Source organism: Geotrypetes seraphini, chromosome 2 (assembly GCF_902459505.1).
Source record: "Geotrypetes seraphini chromosome 2, aGeoSer1.1, whole genome shotgun sequence".
Taxonomy (NCBI): Eukaryota; Metazoa; Chordata; class Amphibia; order Gymnophiona; family Dermophiidae; genus Geotrypetes; species Geotrypetes seraphini.
This window is the reverse complement of record NC_047085.1, coordinates 158,713,070-158,728,779: the sequence shown is the minus strand read 5'-3', so window position 1 is coordinate 158,728,779 and position 15,710 is coordinate 158,713,070. Positions and strand designations below refer to the sequence as shown.

Here is a 15,710-nt window from a genome sequence, read left to right as displayed (position 1 = left end):
GATGACATGACATATTAATCATACCACACAGGAAGTCTGAATCTTTAAAAGCAAGGAAATCATTTACTTACACCCAGAAACAAATTCGTCATCATTTATAGCACCAGCAACATCCAATTCTGGTTCCTTATTAAAGGAAGTATAGTATGCAAGGTCTGTCACCCACTTTCCATCTTCATTTTGATAGACAACACTATGAGGTTCACTAATACCTGCAAAAACATTTTGCACACTAGTATATTTGTGACCAAATATCTTCAGAATTAGGTTTTCAAATTCATTTACTTAAACTCCTTTTTTGTATTTCAGATTTTAACAATCTCAGTATCTTCACTTTTATTTCAGATTCTTACATTAAAGAAACCTTGATGTTTTATCTGTAGCTGCTCGAATTTTAATGCAAAGGCACTTATCTTTAACCTACGTCAGTCGCACTAATGGACAACATCACAAGGACCCACAGTGGGATTTGAAACAGGCTTCCCTGGTTTTCAGCCCTCTTCCTCGAGGCCACTACATACGCTGACTTCAGAAAATCCCTGAAGACACGTCTCTTCAACGCTACCTAAGTCTTTCCCCCCTCCCAATTGTAATCCCCCCGAAAGCCCATCCGCTGCCCCTGCCCTTCCCCTTTCAAAGTATATTGACGTTATCCTCTCTTATTCACATGGTAAATTTCTTCCTGTAAACAGCGTTGATCTCTTATCTTTCAAATCGTATTATCCTGTATCTTGTAAAATCTTCCTGTATCTTTCACATGGTAATACCCTGTATCTTATTCACATTGTAAATATCTTGTAAAAATCTTACTCGCATTGTAAATATCTTGTTCACATCCAGATGTACCCTGTTCACATCCAGATGTATCCTGTTCCAAGCCTATGTATCTGAGATATCTTATTCCAAAGATAATGTATCCAAGACTTCTGGTTCCAAGCCTAAGCATCTTAGATATCTTATCCCAAAGCTTATGTATCCTAGATTTCTGATTCCAAAAGCTTGTATCTTATATCCTTCTCCAAACATATGTATCTTGTTGTAAACATATGTCTCCTATTGTAAACACTGCTTGCTCTCTCAGCACGACTCTTATTGTAAACCGCTTTGAACTTAGGGTATAGTGGTATATAAGAAATAAAATTATTATTATTATTATTATTATAACCAATAGGCTATTTCTCCACTGTTGAAACGTTTGAAATACAAATTCACCTGTTTTGCTTTTTGGGGGTTTTTATTTATTTATTTATTTTTTTAATACTTCAACATTCAAACAAAAAATCATTTGAAATAGAAAAAGGATGTCAGTTGCAAAACATTAATTTAGACAATAGGATATTACGCCACTAAAATATTGAGGAAGATGAGAAAGCAGTGTTACTTACCGTGACAGGTGTTATCCAGGGACAACAGGCAGATATTCTCACATGTGGGTGAATTCATGTACGGAGCCCAGTACAGACAGTGCTAAAAGTATACTGTCACTTTAAACTTTCTAAGAAGCTTCAAGAGTGCCTGCACCGCGCAAGTGTCTTCCTGCCAGATGTCAGCTCGCAGTTCGCAGCTCCTCATTCCTTAAGCAAGCTAAGAAGCCAACCATGGGAGGTAGAAGGGATATATGAATATCTGCCTGCTGTCCGCAACACCTTTTACATTAAGTAACTGTGCTCTATTCTTTGACAAGCAGGCAGCATATTCTCATATGCGGGACTCCCTAGCTTACTAAACGGAATGGAGGGAGAGTTGGCCTTTAGAAAGAAAATAAATTCTGTACAAATGCTTGACCGAAACAATCATCTTGTCTGGAACAGGATTCTAGACAGTAATGAGATGTAAATGTGTGAATTGAGGACCAAGTAGCTGCTTTGCAAATATCTTCAATGGGAGTGGAATGCAAAAAAGCCACTGATACTGCCATAGCTTGGATCTTGTGTGCTGTATCATACCCCTCAAGCTGCAGCCCTGCCTAAGCATAGCAAAAGGAAACTCAGACCATCACAAGGACCCACAGTGGGATTTGAAACAGGCTTCCCTGGTTTTCAGCCCTCTGTTCTAACCAATAGGCTATTTCTCCACTGTTGAAATGTTTGAAATACAAATTCACCTGTTTTGCTTTTTGGGGGGTTGTGTTGTTTTTTATATATATAATATATAATACTTCAACATTCAAAATTAATATGAGTGGTTGCCATAGGTTCAAATGGAGGCTTCATCAGAATGGTGAGGACTACATTGAGATCCCAGATAACTGGAGGCAGCATTAGCGGAGGTTTTGAATTTAAGAGTCCTTTCATAAACCGATAAACAAGTGGGTGAGTGGATAAGTTTGTTGTTGAAAGGAAAATGGTATGCACTAATAGCATTGAGATGAACTCTGATAGAAGTGGTTTTAAGTCCAGAGTTGGATAAGTGAAGATGGCAGTCCAATACCAAATAAATAGAAGATGAGGAAGGATCCAGGTGGTAGAGATTACATCAGGAAGTAAAGCGTGCCCACTTGAATCAGATAGAACTGCTGAGTAGGTGGTTTTCTGGAAACAGCTATAATAGCCCGTACTGGTGCAGAAAGTGTGAAATCTGCTGAAGTCAGATCGAGAGGTACCAAACTGTTAGGTGCAGAGATTGCAGATTGAGATATAAAAGAGAACCTTGACTGAGATTGCAGTAACTGTGCTTTATCCCAGGACAAGCAGACAGCATATTCTCACATGTGGGTGACCTCCAAGCTAACCAGAATGGGATGGTGGGAGTGTTGGCAATTTAGGAGAATAAATTTTGTAAAACTGCCTGGCCAAAATGGCCATCCCGTCTGGAAAAAGAATCCAGGCAATAATGAGAGGTGAAAACATGAAACGAGGACTAAGTGGCAGCTTTGCAGAGTTCCTCAATAGGAGTAAATCTAAGAAAAGCTACTGATGCCGCCATGGCTCTGACTTTATGGACTGTGACTCAACCATGTAGATGCAGTGCAGCCCGAGCATAGCAGAAAGAGATGCAAGCAACCATCCAGTTAGAGATGGTGTGATTGGAAACCGGATGTCCCAACTTGTTTGGATCGAAAGAGACAAAAAGTTGAGGATTAGATTTGTATGGCTTAGTATGTTGCAGGTAGAAAGCCAAAGCCCGCTTACAGTTCAGAGTAGGAAGAGCTGTTCCTCCAGGTTGAGAAAGAGACTTTGGAAAACACACTGGAAGTACAATTGATTGGTTAAGATGAAATTCTGAAATCACTTTAGATAAGAATTTAGGATGAGTACGGAGGACCACCTTGTCATGGTGAAATACTGTGAAAGGTGGGTCCGCTAGTAAAGCTTGTAACTCACTGACTCTACAAGCAGGTGTGAGAGCAATGAGAAAAACCACTGCGCAAGTGAGATATTTGAGATGAGCTGAAGCCATTGGTACAAAGGGAGGCTTCATCAATTGAGCAAGAACAGCAGTGAGATCCCAAACCACTGGAGGCGGTTTGGCTTGACATTGAAAAGTCGTTTCATAAATCTGGAAATCACAGGATGAGCAGAAAGGGGTTTCCCCTTCTATAGGCTAATGGAAAGCATCAGTTGCACTGAGATGAACTCGAATAGATGTGGATTGGAGGCCTGATTGAGATAATGCAACAGGTAATGCAAGGAGGTAAATTGAGGCTCCTTGCAATGAATGGTGCACCAAGCAGAAAATCTAGTCCGTTCTGGTTGTAACAATGTCTAGTGGTAGGCTTCCTGGAAGCCTCTAAAATGTCCTTGACAGATTGAGAAAACTGTAGAGTGGCAGTTAGGTTGAGAAGTACCAAGCTGTCAGGTGTAGAGACTGCAGGTTGGGATGAAGTAGAGACCCCTGACTCTGTGTAAGCAGAGAGGGACACACTGGTAGGAGTAGTGGCTCTGTGCTGCCGAGTTGAAGCAGAAGGGAGAGCAGGGTTGTCTGGCCAACCAAGGAACTCATGATGGCATGTTCATCTTGAGAATGAGAGGAAATGGAGGAAATGCATTTGACAATTCCAGAAGAAAAGCATTTGCCTCAAGGCGATGAGGAGAGTATATCTTGGAGCAGAATTGAGGCAGTTTGTTGTTGTGGGGAGATGTAAATAAATCTATCTGAAGAATCCCCCACTGAGAAAAAAATGTGATGAGAGGCGAGGAATTGAGTGTCCATTCGTGAGGTTGCAGAAGATGACTCAATTTGTCCACCAGACAGTTTGTCTTCTCCTTGAATATAGACTGCTTTTAGAAAGGTGTTGTGAAGGATTGCCCAATTCCATACCGTTTGAGCTTCCTGGCAGAGAGGGAGAGATCCTGTTTCTCCCTGCTTGCTGACGTAGTACATGGGGACTTGATTGTCTGTCTGAATGAGTACTACTTGATCATGGAGAAGATGCTGAAAATCTTTGAGAGCATTGAAAATCGCTCTGAGCTCCCACCAATTTAATTGACACTAACGATCTGTAGTGGACCAATGGCCTTGAGTAAGTAGACCATCGAGATGAACCCTCCAAATATAGGTCGAAGAATCTGTCGTGAGGACCTTCTGATGAGGGGGCATTTGAAACAGTAAATCTCTGGAGAGATTGGAAGAGAGCAACCACTAGTGGAGAGATTGTATCAACGAAGGAGTCACTATAAAGTGCTGAGAGAGTGGGTCTAAAGCCTGTGCCCACTGAGATGCCAGGGTCCAGCGAGGTGAAATCTAGCAAAAGTTGTCACGTGAACTGAAGAGGTCATGTGACCCAAGAGAATCATCATGTAAAAGTAAGTGAGAGATGACACTTGGTGACAAAGTTGAATGAGAGCATCCTGACGCTGCTGAGGAAGAAATGCTCTGAGATACACAGTATCCAGTACAGTGCCAATGAACTGTAGGATTCAGAGAGGGTTGGAGCTAGGATTCTGAAAAGTGGATTTTGCATCCCAAGTGTTGAAAGAACCAAATAATCTGTTGGGTTACTATAAGAACCCCCTGAGATGTTGAATTGTTGATGAGCCAGTCGTCCTAGTTTGGGAATACCTGGATACCATGGCTGTGCAGAGCTGCTGCCACCACTAATCAGGCACTTGGTGAAAAACTTTGGAAGATGATCCAGGTGAAAAAAAAAAAACACTCTGTACTGAAAATGAGAGCTTAACCAATCGGTGTAATCCAGAAGTGGATATAATGATGATCTAGGTAGCATCTGAAATTATTCTGACAAGGAATTTGTTCAGGATAGGTCGCAGATACCCCATCTTCCTCGGGAAAAGGAAGCAACAGGAGTAAAACCCTATGGTCTGCTGCCCCAGAAGAGCCTCCTCGATGAAATAGACAAAGTGGAACTTAAGCTGCATGAAGAAGAAAAGTGGTCCAGAAAGATGGAAAGGATACTCTTTTGTAATTGAAGAAAGTGTAGAGAGAGGCCTTCCCAGATGAGAGTGAGGTCCCATTGTTGGTAAAAATGATGGAAACAACCCCCTGTGGGGAAAAAAAAAAAGAGATGAGAGAGGTAGAACGAAAAAAGTTATGCTCTCTGTGAGTTGGTTAAAAAGACTGGGAAAGCTTAGGCACAGCAGGAGTCTGAGGTTTACGCTGCTGGCATTGCTGCTGTTGAGGCTGCTGTTTCTTAAGAGGCAGCCTTGAATCAGATGCTGACTTTTGAGGGAAACACCTTTGAGAAGATGGAGGAGGTGTAGAACCTTTATCTGTGGAAGGGTTTGGGTTTAATCTGATGATTGAAACATATGACTTCTTCAGCTCAGAGAAGCGCTTTGTAATTGCCTCAATAGAGTCATCAAACAAGTCATTGACTTGGCATGGGATGTTGGCTAGCTGATTCTGTAGATTTTGGTCCATATCTATGGTGTGGAGTCAGGCGAGACGGCGGCGCATCTCCACCGAGAAAGCAGTGGCCCTGGAGGACATCTCAAAAGCATTATATGCAGCCTGGACCATATGTATGCAAATTTGTGCTAGAGTGGAATGCATATGCTGAAACTCTTGTCAGGCGATGCTCTGTAAGGTACTTGAAAAAAGTGGGCATAGCATTGACCCAATATTTGAGATATGTTGTAAAGACAAAGTTGTAGTTTAAAATTCTATATATCATCATAGAATTTTGATACAGGAGTCAGCCAAATTTATCCATGGCCCTTCCCTCTCGGCCAGGTGAGACTGTGGCATAGACCTGGCCGGATTGGTTGTTTTCAAGGAAGACCCAACAAGAAGAGATTGATGGGATAGTAGAGACTTTTCAAATCCCGTACAGTGAACCATTTGATATTGAGATTCCAGATTCGCTGGCATAGCAGGAACTGAATATGGTGTAGCAAGATTTCTTTTGAAAGTTTGAACGAGAATGCTATTCATGGGTAATTTTAATGAATCCGCATGAAGATGAGGTATACCCAGTTCTTCCAAATACTCCTTAGAATATTTTGAATCAGATTGCAAAGTGATGTTAAGATCTTTACTCATTTGGCATGAAAATTGAGTAAAGGACATCGAAGTAGAAAAGGGGAGATCCAATTGAGTCGAAGATGACCGGAAACCCCTCGAAGTATGTCTAATGGCAGAGACAGAACGTGAAGCCGCTGTGGAATATTGACACCTGAGATCTGAATCCATAGGCAAAAAAGAACCAGTTGGTGATAAAAAACACATGAGAAGGACTCAACTGACGAAAGTGGTTCTGCTGTAGATTTTCTCGAGAAGGAGGATTGCCTTGTAGATTTCCTTGTTTCTCGAGGATTGCCTATGCCTCAAGAAACAAGGTCTGTCTGAAGAAGAGGACCTGGGTCTCTATGAATACCTCGACAGATGGTGTGGAGATGAACTGTGCCTTGAAGAACGAGGTAGTGATCTCGAATCCAGCCTCGATGAGGAATGTCGAGGAGTCCTCGCCCTGTGCCTCAAAGAAGGCAATGCCTTATGGAAGTTGGAGATCGAAGTCGAGACACTGATAAGGACTCAGCTCCTTGTGCAGATGTATCTTGAGGCACTCAAAAAGACTCAACTCCTTGAATAGAGTGTGTAGACTGATCTCATAGCACTCTGAAGGACTCGACTCCTTGTATTTTCTCGACTCCATGGTTTTTCTCGAGGCACTCTCAAGGACTTGATTCCTTGTATTACTGCTGAGTGCTCAGGCTGGCCTACAGAAGCAGGGTCGAGGCAGGAGTTAAGTTGGCAAGCATGTTACCAAACTCCCGATGCAGACTAAGTCTCAAAATATTCTGCAAAGCCGGCACCAAGACCACTGAAGCTGGCACAATTGGTATGGCTATAGACTCCGCGGAAGATGACCTCGAGGAAGAGTGTTGCCTCGATTTCGAGACACATGTCCTGGAGATCCTCAGACCCACTGGTTCTAGAGTTGGCATGTCCGTAAGGGTTGGCTGAGCAATCGTACCTGATTGAGACACCAAGGATAACAGTGCCCCAGGGGAAGAATTAGCTGAGCTCCCTGAAAACAATGGCTTCCCCATCAAGGAAGATTTAATTGAGGTCGAGGTTGAAGATTTTGACCTCTGAGAAAAGTGGGCTGGCTTTCAGGTCGAGGTAGGAACAGGATTCCAGGCCCTAGGCAAAGACCGATCCATTTCTGGTAAATGGAGCCCAGCGAACACCCGTCCTGAACGTGGTCAGGCTACACTGCGTAACTCTGTGACCAGCGGGAATGGAATGAAAGACGGGTATGGCAAAATTGAGCCCCGCAGGCAAAAGCCACGAGCAGGCTACGCCTTGTCATTAAGAAAATAAGAAAAACTACATTTTTTTTTTTAGAAATGCACAATTAAACACAACAACCCTGAAAAAGAAAATACACGAGCCACGGTGAGAGAAGGCATGAGTAGAGCTAAGTCTAGTGCAGAGATTCGAAACGAGTGGTTTGTCGGCTCTGCGGAAAACTGCCCTGTGTCGGGTGGGAAGGCACTCGCGCATGCACGGTGCGGCAGTCGCAAACTTTCTTAAAGTTTTACAAGCAAGTCTGCTTGTGAGGCTGTCCGCATCCAGGCTCCATGGATGACATCACCCACATGTGAGAATATGCTGCCTGCTTATTCTGGGATAACAGTACGTTGCTACTTGATTGAATGTTCGAACAAAGAGGACTTGGTTAAAAGACAATTCTGAAATGTTTTGAAAGCATTGCGAATTGTCCGCAGCTCTTAACAGGTTGATGCGGAAAGCTTTCTCCCGAGCAGACCACATACCCGAGTCCAGAGACCATCTAGATGAGCTACCCAAGCATACATGGATGCGACTGTCATGAGTACTCTCTGATGTGGAGGGATGTGAAAGAGCAAACCTCTGATTCAAATACCATTAAAGAGATTGACAAAGAGGCAAGGTGACTGATCTGTTGGGATAAGGAATCTGTGATCACAGCTGATCTGAGATGAAGTTGAGCAAAGGGAATTACATGAACTGTGGATGCCATGTTATGCAGGAGCCTCATTTGTCTTGCTGAGATGTTTAGTAGAGTAAAAACACATGATTGCAAAGTTGAAATAAGGTGTTTTGTCTTTGTTGGGGCAAGAAAGCCCGTAAGTCTTGCTTAGCTCCTATGAACTCCAATACTTGAGATGTCAGAAGATGAGACTGGAAAATTTACTTTGAAACCTAGAAGTTGTAGAAGAGTTAGTCACCTGTGTAGCTGATTGGACTGCAGAAGGCAATGCAACTTTAATCAACTAATTGTCTAAATAAGGAAACACTTGAAACCCCTGGGTAACACAGGGTTCCTGCCACTGCTACTAGGCATTTTGTAAATACTTTTAGAGATGAAGCAAAACTTTGTATTGAAGATAATAATAATAATAACAGTTTATATACCGCAATACCGTTAAGTTCTATGCGGTTTACAGAAGATTAGTGAGGTACAAGTTGAGTTGACGTACAAGTTGAGTTAACTTAAGGGATGTGGGAACAATGGGGAGAAAGGGCAAGAGAGGGGAAGGAGGGAAGATGACCTACAACAAAAAAAACAACAAAAAAATCCCCCAAAAAACAAAACTTTCTGTGGTCCGGATGTATGGGAAATGTATGTGTAGGCCACTTTTAAGTCTAGAGCGTACAGCAATCATTTCATTCTAGAAATGGGTATAGAGTCCCCAGAGACAGCATGCAAAACTTTTCTTTGACCAAATATTTGTAGAGAGCTCGGCGATCGAGAATGGAATGAAGACCTCCCATCTTCTTTGGATTTAGGAAAAATCTGGAGTAGAACCCCTGATTTTTCTGTGAAGGGAGTACTACTTCTATAGCATTCAGTTGAAGTAGACTTCCTGAAGAAAGGAAATCTGTTGAGATGTGAAAGAAAACTCTCTTGGAGGGTTGTTTGGAGGAATGGTAATGAAATGAAGAGAGTAACCCTTTTGTATGACTGAGGACCCAAGTGGCTGCAGTAATGAGTCCAGCATTGATGACACAAAAGAAGTTGGCCTCTGATGAGTTGGGGATGTGGCAGAGTTGGAGGAATTGTGGCTATGCTCTCTAGAAGCATGTCAAAAACACTGAATTGATTTTTGTGGAGAAGTCTGAGATTTCTGAGGCTTCTGCGTGTTTTGTCTCTTCTGTGGTGGAGGTTTAGAAGACGACAAAGTTGTTGGAAGCACCTCTTATAGATAGATTACACTGGTTTCTGGGAAGATTTAGATGGTTGAATCTTAGACTTAGACCCACTAAGGTAGCCCAGCTCTGTTCATGTTGAACAAGCCTCTGTATGGCATCTTCAACTTTGTCCCCAAATAGCTCCTCACCTACAGAGGGAATATTTGCTAAATGATCTTGAATGTTGATGTCCAGGTTAGAGCTCAAAGCCATGCTAGACATCTCATGGCAATAGACATAAGCGATGCTCTATATGTCGCATTAAATGCATTGAAAGCTGTTTGAGCCATAAATTTCCTGATTTGAAGGAGACAAGTCGTTTGCTGAAACTCTGGAAGTCGGTCAGATGGAATATATACCAGTTCAAAACTAGCTAGTCTCTTTATGAGTTGTTTATGATAGCTGAAAGGCAACCCTTTATTTATATTGTAGGGTTTTTGGTAAACCCGCCGCGGTTACTGTTCTTTTGGCAAGGACAAATATTAATGTGGAGTTTTCGGTAAACTCCCGCCGCGAAAATAAGCAGCTGCCATTCTTTCGGGAAGAATTAAGTGAAGACTTTTGGAAAGTCTCTATTGTGGATTTATAGAAACGTCTGCGCATTCTGTCATCTGTGCCATTCTTTGCATGCGCTTTTCTCTTCTATCGCTTAGATAAGATTTTATAGAGTATAAGATTATATTGTATATTATTAATGTACCTCGCTTATAAGGTAAGGTAAGCGAAAATTTCTGCATTGTTATATTGTTGTTTTTTTAAAAAAAAATTCCTGCATTGTGATATTGTTTTTCTAATGGGTCATAAAGGCACTTAGGATTCTCCACCTCCTAGACAGATGAGACTTTGTTCCCTTCAGTAATAATAATAATAATAATGGTAATGACTTTATTCTTCTATACCGCCACAGTTTTGCGACTTCTAGGCGGTTTACATTTAAGAGAGCTGAACATTCAGTGATTTACAATATGTGGAGGGAGTACAGAGTACAGAGACTATTAGGACAGAGTACAGAGACTATTAGGAATCAAAATTACAAAATATGATGTTTGCTAAGAATTTCGGAGCGGACCTGTAGGGAAAAGTAGCAGCTTTCCTGGAAAAAGGGAAAAAATTACAATGTACAGTTTGTTTAGAGATTCAGAAACAGCAAGAATTAGGATTTCAGAGAGCATTGTGAAAAGAAAGAGTACTTGGTGAGGTTCTGTTTAGGTGATGTATCTGTCAAATGGGGTAGTTTTTATGAGTTTTCTAAAGGCATTGTAGGTCAGTTCGGCTTTATTAATGTGACTGTCTAGCCAATGTTGTTGTTTATTTGTTTGGAGCATGAAGGTTCTGTCCAGAAAGGTTTTGTATTTACAATTGGTTATGCTTCGGTATGCAAAAAAGATAGCTGTTTCTGGTTTGTCTTGTTGGGTTGTGGAGTGCGAAGTGGGTTTGTAGATACTTAGGTGCTGGTCCCCAAACTAGCTTGAAACATATGCAGGAGAACTTGAATAATATTCTTGCCTCGACTGACAGCCAGTGCAGTGGTTTGTGGTGGGGGTGACATGGTCATTCTTTTTTAATCCATATATCAAGCGGACAGCTGAGTTCTGAATGATACCCAAATAAACAATATTACAATAGTCCAGGGTAGAAAGCACTAGTGACTGCACTAGTAATCTAAACGATAGTGGGTCGAAGTATTTTTTGATGGTCTTTAATCTCCATAACATCGTGAAACATTTTGTTGCCACTATATTCGTGTGTTCAATCATAGTGAGGTGTGTGTGTCCAATGTGACTCCCAATATTTTTATTGTGTTGGTAATTGGGTAATCATGGTCTTTTATATGTAGCGTTGAACTGGTAATTTTATCCGTTGGGCTTGCAAGGAAGATTTTTGTTTTTTTCTGTGTTAAGTTTCAGTTTGAAGTTGCTTGTCCAATGTTCTATTTCGGTCATTATATGAGTAATGTATTTTGAGGTTTCATTTGTTATGCTATTCACTGGGATTAGGATGGAGATGTCGTCTGCATATATGTAATAGATCAGGTTTGTTTTTTGCAGTGGGTGTCCTAGAGAGGATATGTAAATGTTGAATAGGGTAGGTGAAAGTGGTGAACCCTGTAGGGCTTAATATGAATTGAATGTGAGTGAACCAGGTTGTGGATGTGTGGTATGAGTGAAGTGGTTGAGTTGGAGTCGGAGATCTGATTCTGATTCGGTGGCAGCCCCTCCTTCTCGTCCTCCTTCTCCTTTGTTGTAGTGACAAGCAGGCTGACTAGTTTTCAGCACTGTTTGTATGCTGGCTGAGAACTTTTCAGCAGCTTGTTTGATACATAGACAAATTGTCTGAAATAAGGTTTCAGGTTTGTTTGGGGAACTTACCGAAACAAAATGAAAAAGGGTAGAAATACATTTGTGTAATTATTAAAACAGACAGTCAGAAAGGCATATATTTAAAAAACAAAACTAATTATAATGAAAAAGAAAGAGAGAAGAATCAAAACAAAAGGGAGGAAACAAAAAATAAATAATCTAGCACTTTGTAGAAAAGATTAAAATGAATAAGAAAAGCAAGGAGCAAAGTCCCATTACAGTCCTTAAAAGGACTTTTATACTCCAAATGCGTCTTTAAAAAGAAAGGCCTTCAAACTAGTTTTAAATTTATCAAGTGATGAACTTTCTCTTATATAATTTGGTGATGAGTTCCAGACGGTAGGGGCCGTCACAGAAAAGATATTAATATGCATGGTGCCAATGTGTCTTAAAGAGGGAATGGATAACAGGTTTTGATAAGAAGAACGTAATGTGCGATGGAGGTTGTGGGGATAGACCGGAAGCTATGGTTTTATGTATCAGTAACATTATTTTATAAGTAAATCGATGATCTATGGGAAGCCAATGGGAGTTAATCAAAAGTGGTGTGACATGATCAAATTTTCGAGCTTTTAAGTTGAAATGATTTTAATGGCAGTATTTTGAATAATTTGGAGGCATTATCTTTCTTTCTTAGTGATGCCTTTATATAATGCATTGCAACAGGATCGAGATACAATGCAGATAGAATTGGAAAGAGTAAAAAGTGATTTGACAGCCAGGAGAAAAAAAAAACAGTGTTAGTGCATAGGGATGTCCTGACTTTCTGTATCTAAATACCAAGATCACTCAAACCTTCACAGCCCTGCCGGACTCCTATCACTTTCCTGTGGACTCAATTTTGGAGACGCAGGATAAGGGAAAGAAGTCAGACTCTGAATTCAGCTTGAGGTATGTGGCACCTTTGATTTTGGGCACTTGCGGCCGCCCCAATGTTAATACTACCAAAGAAGGTCAGGATAAATTAACTTTAATTAATACAGGGGCCAGAATCAGTTTTACAGATAGAGCAAGAAAAAATATGGAAATTTGTGAGATTCAAGTTTCAAGTTTATTTTTAACTTATTGAATAGCTTAATTTAATTTGCTAAGTGATTTACAAATAAAAAACAAGGAGTACACATAAGCTTATTTATAATAAATTACATGAGTTTGACATATTGACATACAAACTAACAGATACATAAGGAAAAAAGGGCAGAACTACAATTGTATTAATAAAGCACAAAAGAAGACATGAATGGTGAAAACAATAGGAATAAGGAATAAATAAATTAAAGGCGAATTTTAAAAAGGAAGCTCTTCAGATTGCTTTACAATGGTTTAGGTAATTTTCTTCTCTTAAATGCTGAGGTAAGGTGTTCCATAATTGTGGGGCCATTACAGAGAAGATATCATGATAATGAGTTCCGATAACTTTCAGTGATTGAATTGTTAAGAGTTTTTGATTAATGGATCTTAAAGAATGTGATATACTATGGGGAATAAATAGTTATTAATGAATTGGGGTTCGTTCAAAGACAGTGTTTTAAAAAACTAAAAGTAGGATTTTAAAGGTAATGCGATGAGTAACAGGAATCCAATGTGATTCGATCAGGATTGCAGACAGAGCTTGATAGGTGTTGAAGAGGTTTAATGAAACCTGGACCCAAGAGGTAGGTCTTAGTGCCCATGCAAATATGGATTCCCTACTTATTCAGACTTTCCTTCCTAACCTCCGTTCTCCTTTGCAGATTCTGGTCAAACAAATTATTTCAGAATGGCCCACTAGTTCTCATGCAGAATTTCAGATTGGAAAAAAAGGAGCAGTGTTGGGTTTGAACCCCCAAACCTCAGGTTCCTTAGGCTGTAGAGCTAACCACTACACAACACTCTCCTACGCTTTGAGATCTCTAAGCCTCGGGAAATCCTGCATTATCAGGGCCAGCTACCTACCTGGGGACCGCACCTGTCCGCTCCTCACGGAATAGGGGGTCACGGGTTTCGTAGGGGGCAGGCCCCTGCCTCCGATCGAGGTGGTAATAATCCATCCAGAAGTACTGGATGTTTTAATTGCGGAGACCCTGGTCACTGGCTTAATCAATGCCCATCTGGCCGGTGCCCAAAGCCGCCCTTCGGACGGACTTTAGTGCAAAGAGGGGAAACCCTGTATACCAGCTGCCCTTGTTGACATGTTCTCCCGATAACCTGAAGTTTTTCCCCACTACAAATGAAACTGCTCAGACTATGGTGAACATTTTACTTCGCGAAATCATCCCTAGGTGGGGATGTCCCACACACATCAACTCAGATAATGGTCCTGCTTTCACTGCCAGAGTATGCAAAGATTTAGCTATCGCACTCCGCATTGAGTGGAAATTTCATCTCCCATATCACCCACAGAGTTCCGGTATTGTCGAACGCATGAACAGGACTATTAAAGATAAAATCTGGAAAGCCACAGCTGGCACATTTGTGAATGGAAAAAATTCCTTCCTATTGTTTTAGCTGAAATTAGGATGTTGCAAAATTAAAATGTGTTTTTCTTTTCTTTTTCTTAGCAGCAGTTCGGAGATATGCATGCCAATCCCAGTTTTGGCACTAGGATATTTCTGGTGTTTTCTAGGGATCCTCTTTGTCACTGCAGAGATAAAGACGATCCAAAGAGACATTAGCTTTTCTAAATATGAGATGGTTATGCTATGCATTATTTGTCCATATACTTTACTCATGTGTTCATCTCTGTTTTGTTTTTCTATAACAATGTGTTTATTTCCAGAGATAAGTTCAGCTCTGAACACTTGACCGATGGAAGAATAGTTTGAAGCCTAGAGCTATGTGTTTTGTGTTTTGTCTGTGCCATGTGGTCTGTGTTTTGTCTACTTGTTTTAGTTTGAGGGGTACCCCAGGATACATAATATTGGCCATTTCTAGAGCTAGCTCTTTTCCCACTTTTACTAGCCCAAATGCGCATTGTTCTTTTTTCCCTATAATTTGCATATGCTAAATGTAGCTTAGTTAGGGGTTATATTTTTAAGAAAAGGTTTTATTCTATATCTATACATGTTTATTCTATGGTGCTCACTAGATATGAACCATTCAGTACACATTTCTGACATAATTTTTTAAATACATTCAGTACAGAATTATGGTCTCTCTGAATTGCCATAATAGTTATATGCAGCACACAAAAACATATCTTTTTGGAATGTCTGATTAAGAACCTTAAGTACTTGAATATTGTCTCTCTTTTGCCATAACTATAACAAGTAAATGTATTAATATTGTCACATGTTGCCACATTCAGTACAGGCAACCTGGTCTCTCTCTCTCTCTCCCTCTACATTCAGTACAGGCAACATGGTTTCTCTCCCGTTTTCTATCTCTTATTTGGATCACACTGAAGTACAGCTGCTGAATGATATCGGGACTCTTTTCAAATCCCTCCCTGTATGCACAGACATCATTTCATCTCAAGGGTGAACACAGATCCTGTGCACATTTCATCCCAAGCGTGCATCTCACCAGTTTAAAGAGACTGTAATTCATCTTCCTGTACCCTGACTGCAAAGACTTTTACACAATGTTTCCTGTTCATCGGATATAGCCACCTTCCTAAGAACGCTTTGCTGTACAATTCCACCTATTTAACCTATTCTACGGACATTCCAGACTTTATTTCATATGCTGTACATCTACTACCTCTTGGTATGGGCAATGAGACATTTCATAAGCTGCTGAACTTTATTGAACAACTTAAGAAAACCTCCAAAGAAGTGAATCATACTATCA

At 40.7% G+C, this 15,710-nt stretch overlaps 1 protein-coding gene across 6 annotated transcripts in view; it reads right to left on the bottom strand.

Moving 5' to 3' along the window:
• Window positions 1-15,710, bottom strand: part of CEP192 (centrosomal protein 192) — a 402,896-nt gene that overhangs the window by 284,343 nt on the left and 102,843 nt on the right. For all 6 annotated transcript variants that reach the window (XM_033934141.1, XM_033934142.1, XM_033934138.1 and 3 more), the window contains one exon: window positions 72-212. In XM_033934141.1, the coding sequence (XP_033790032.1) occupies window positions 72-212 (141 nt within the window). The remainder of the gene's footprint in view (window positions 1-71; window positions 213-15,710) is intronic.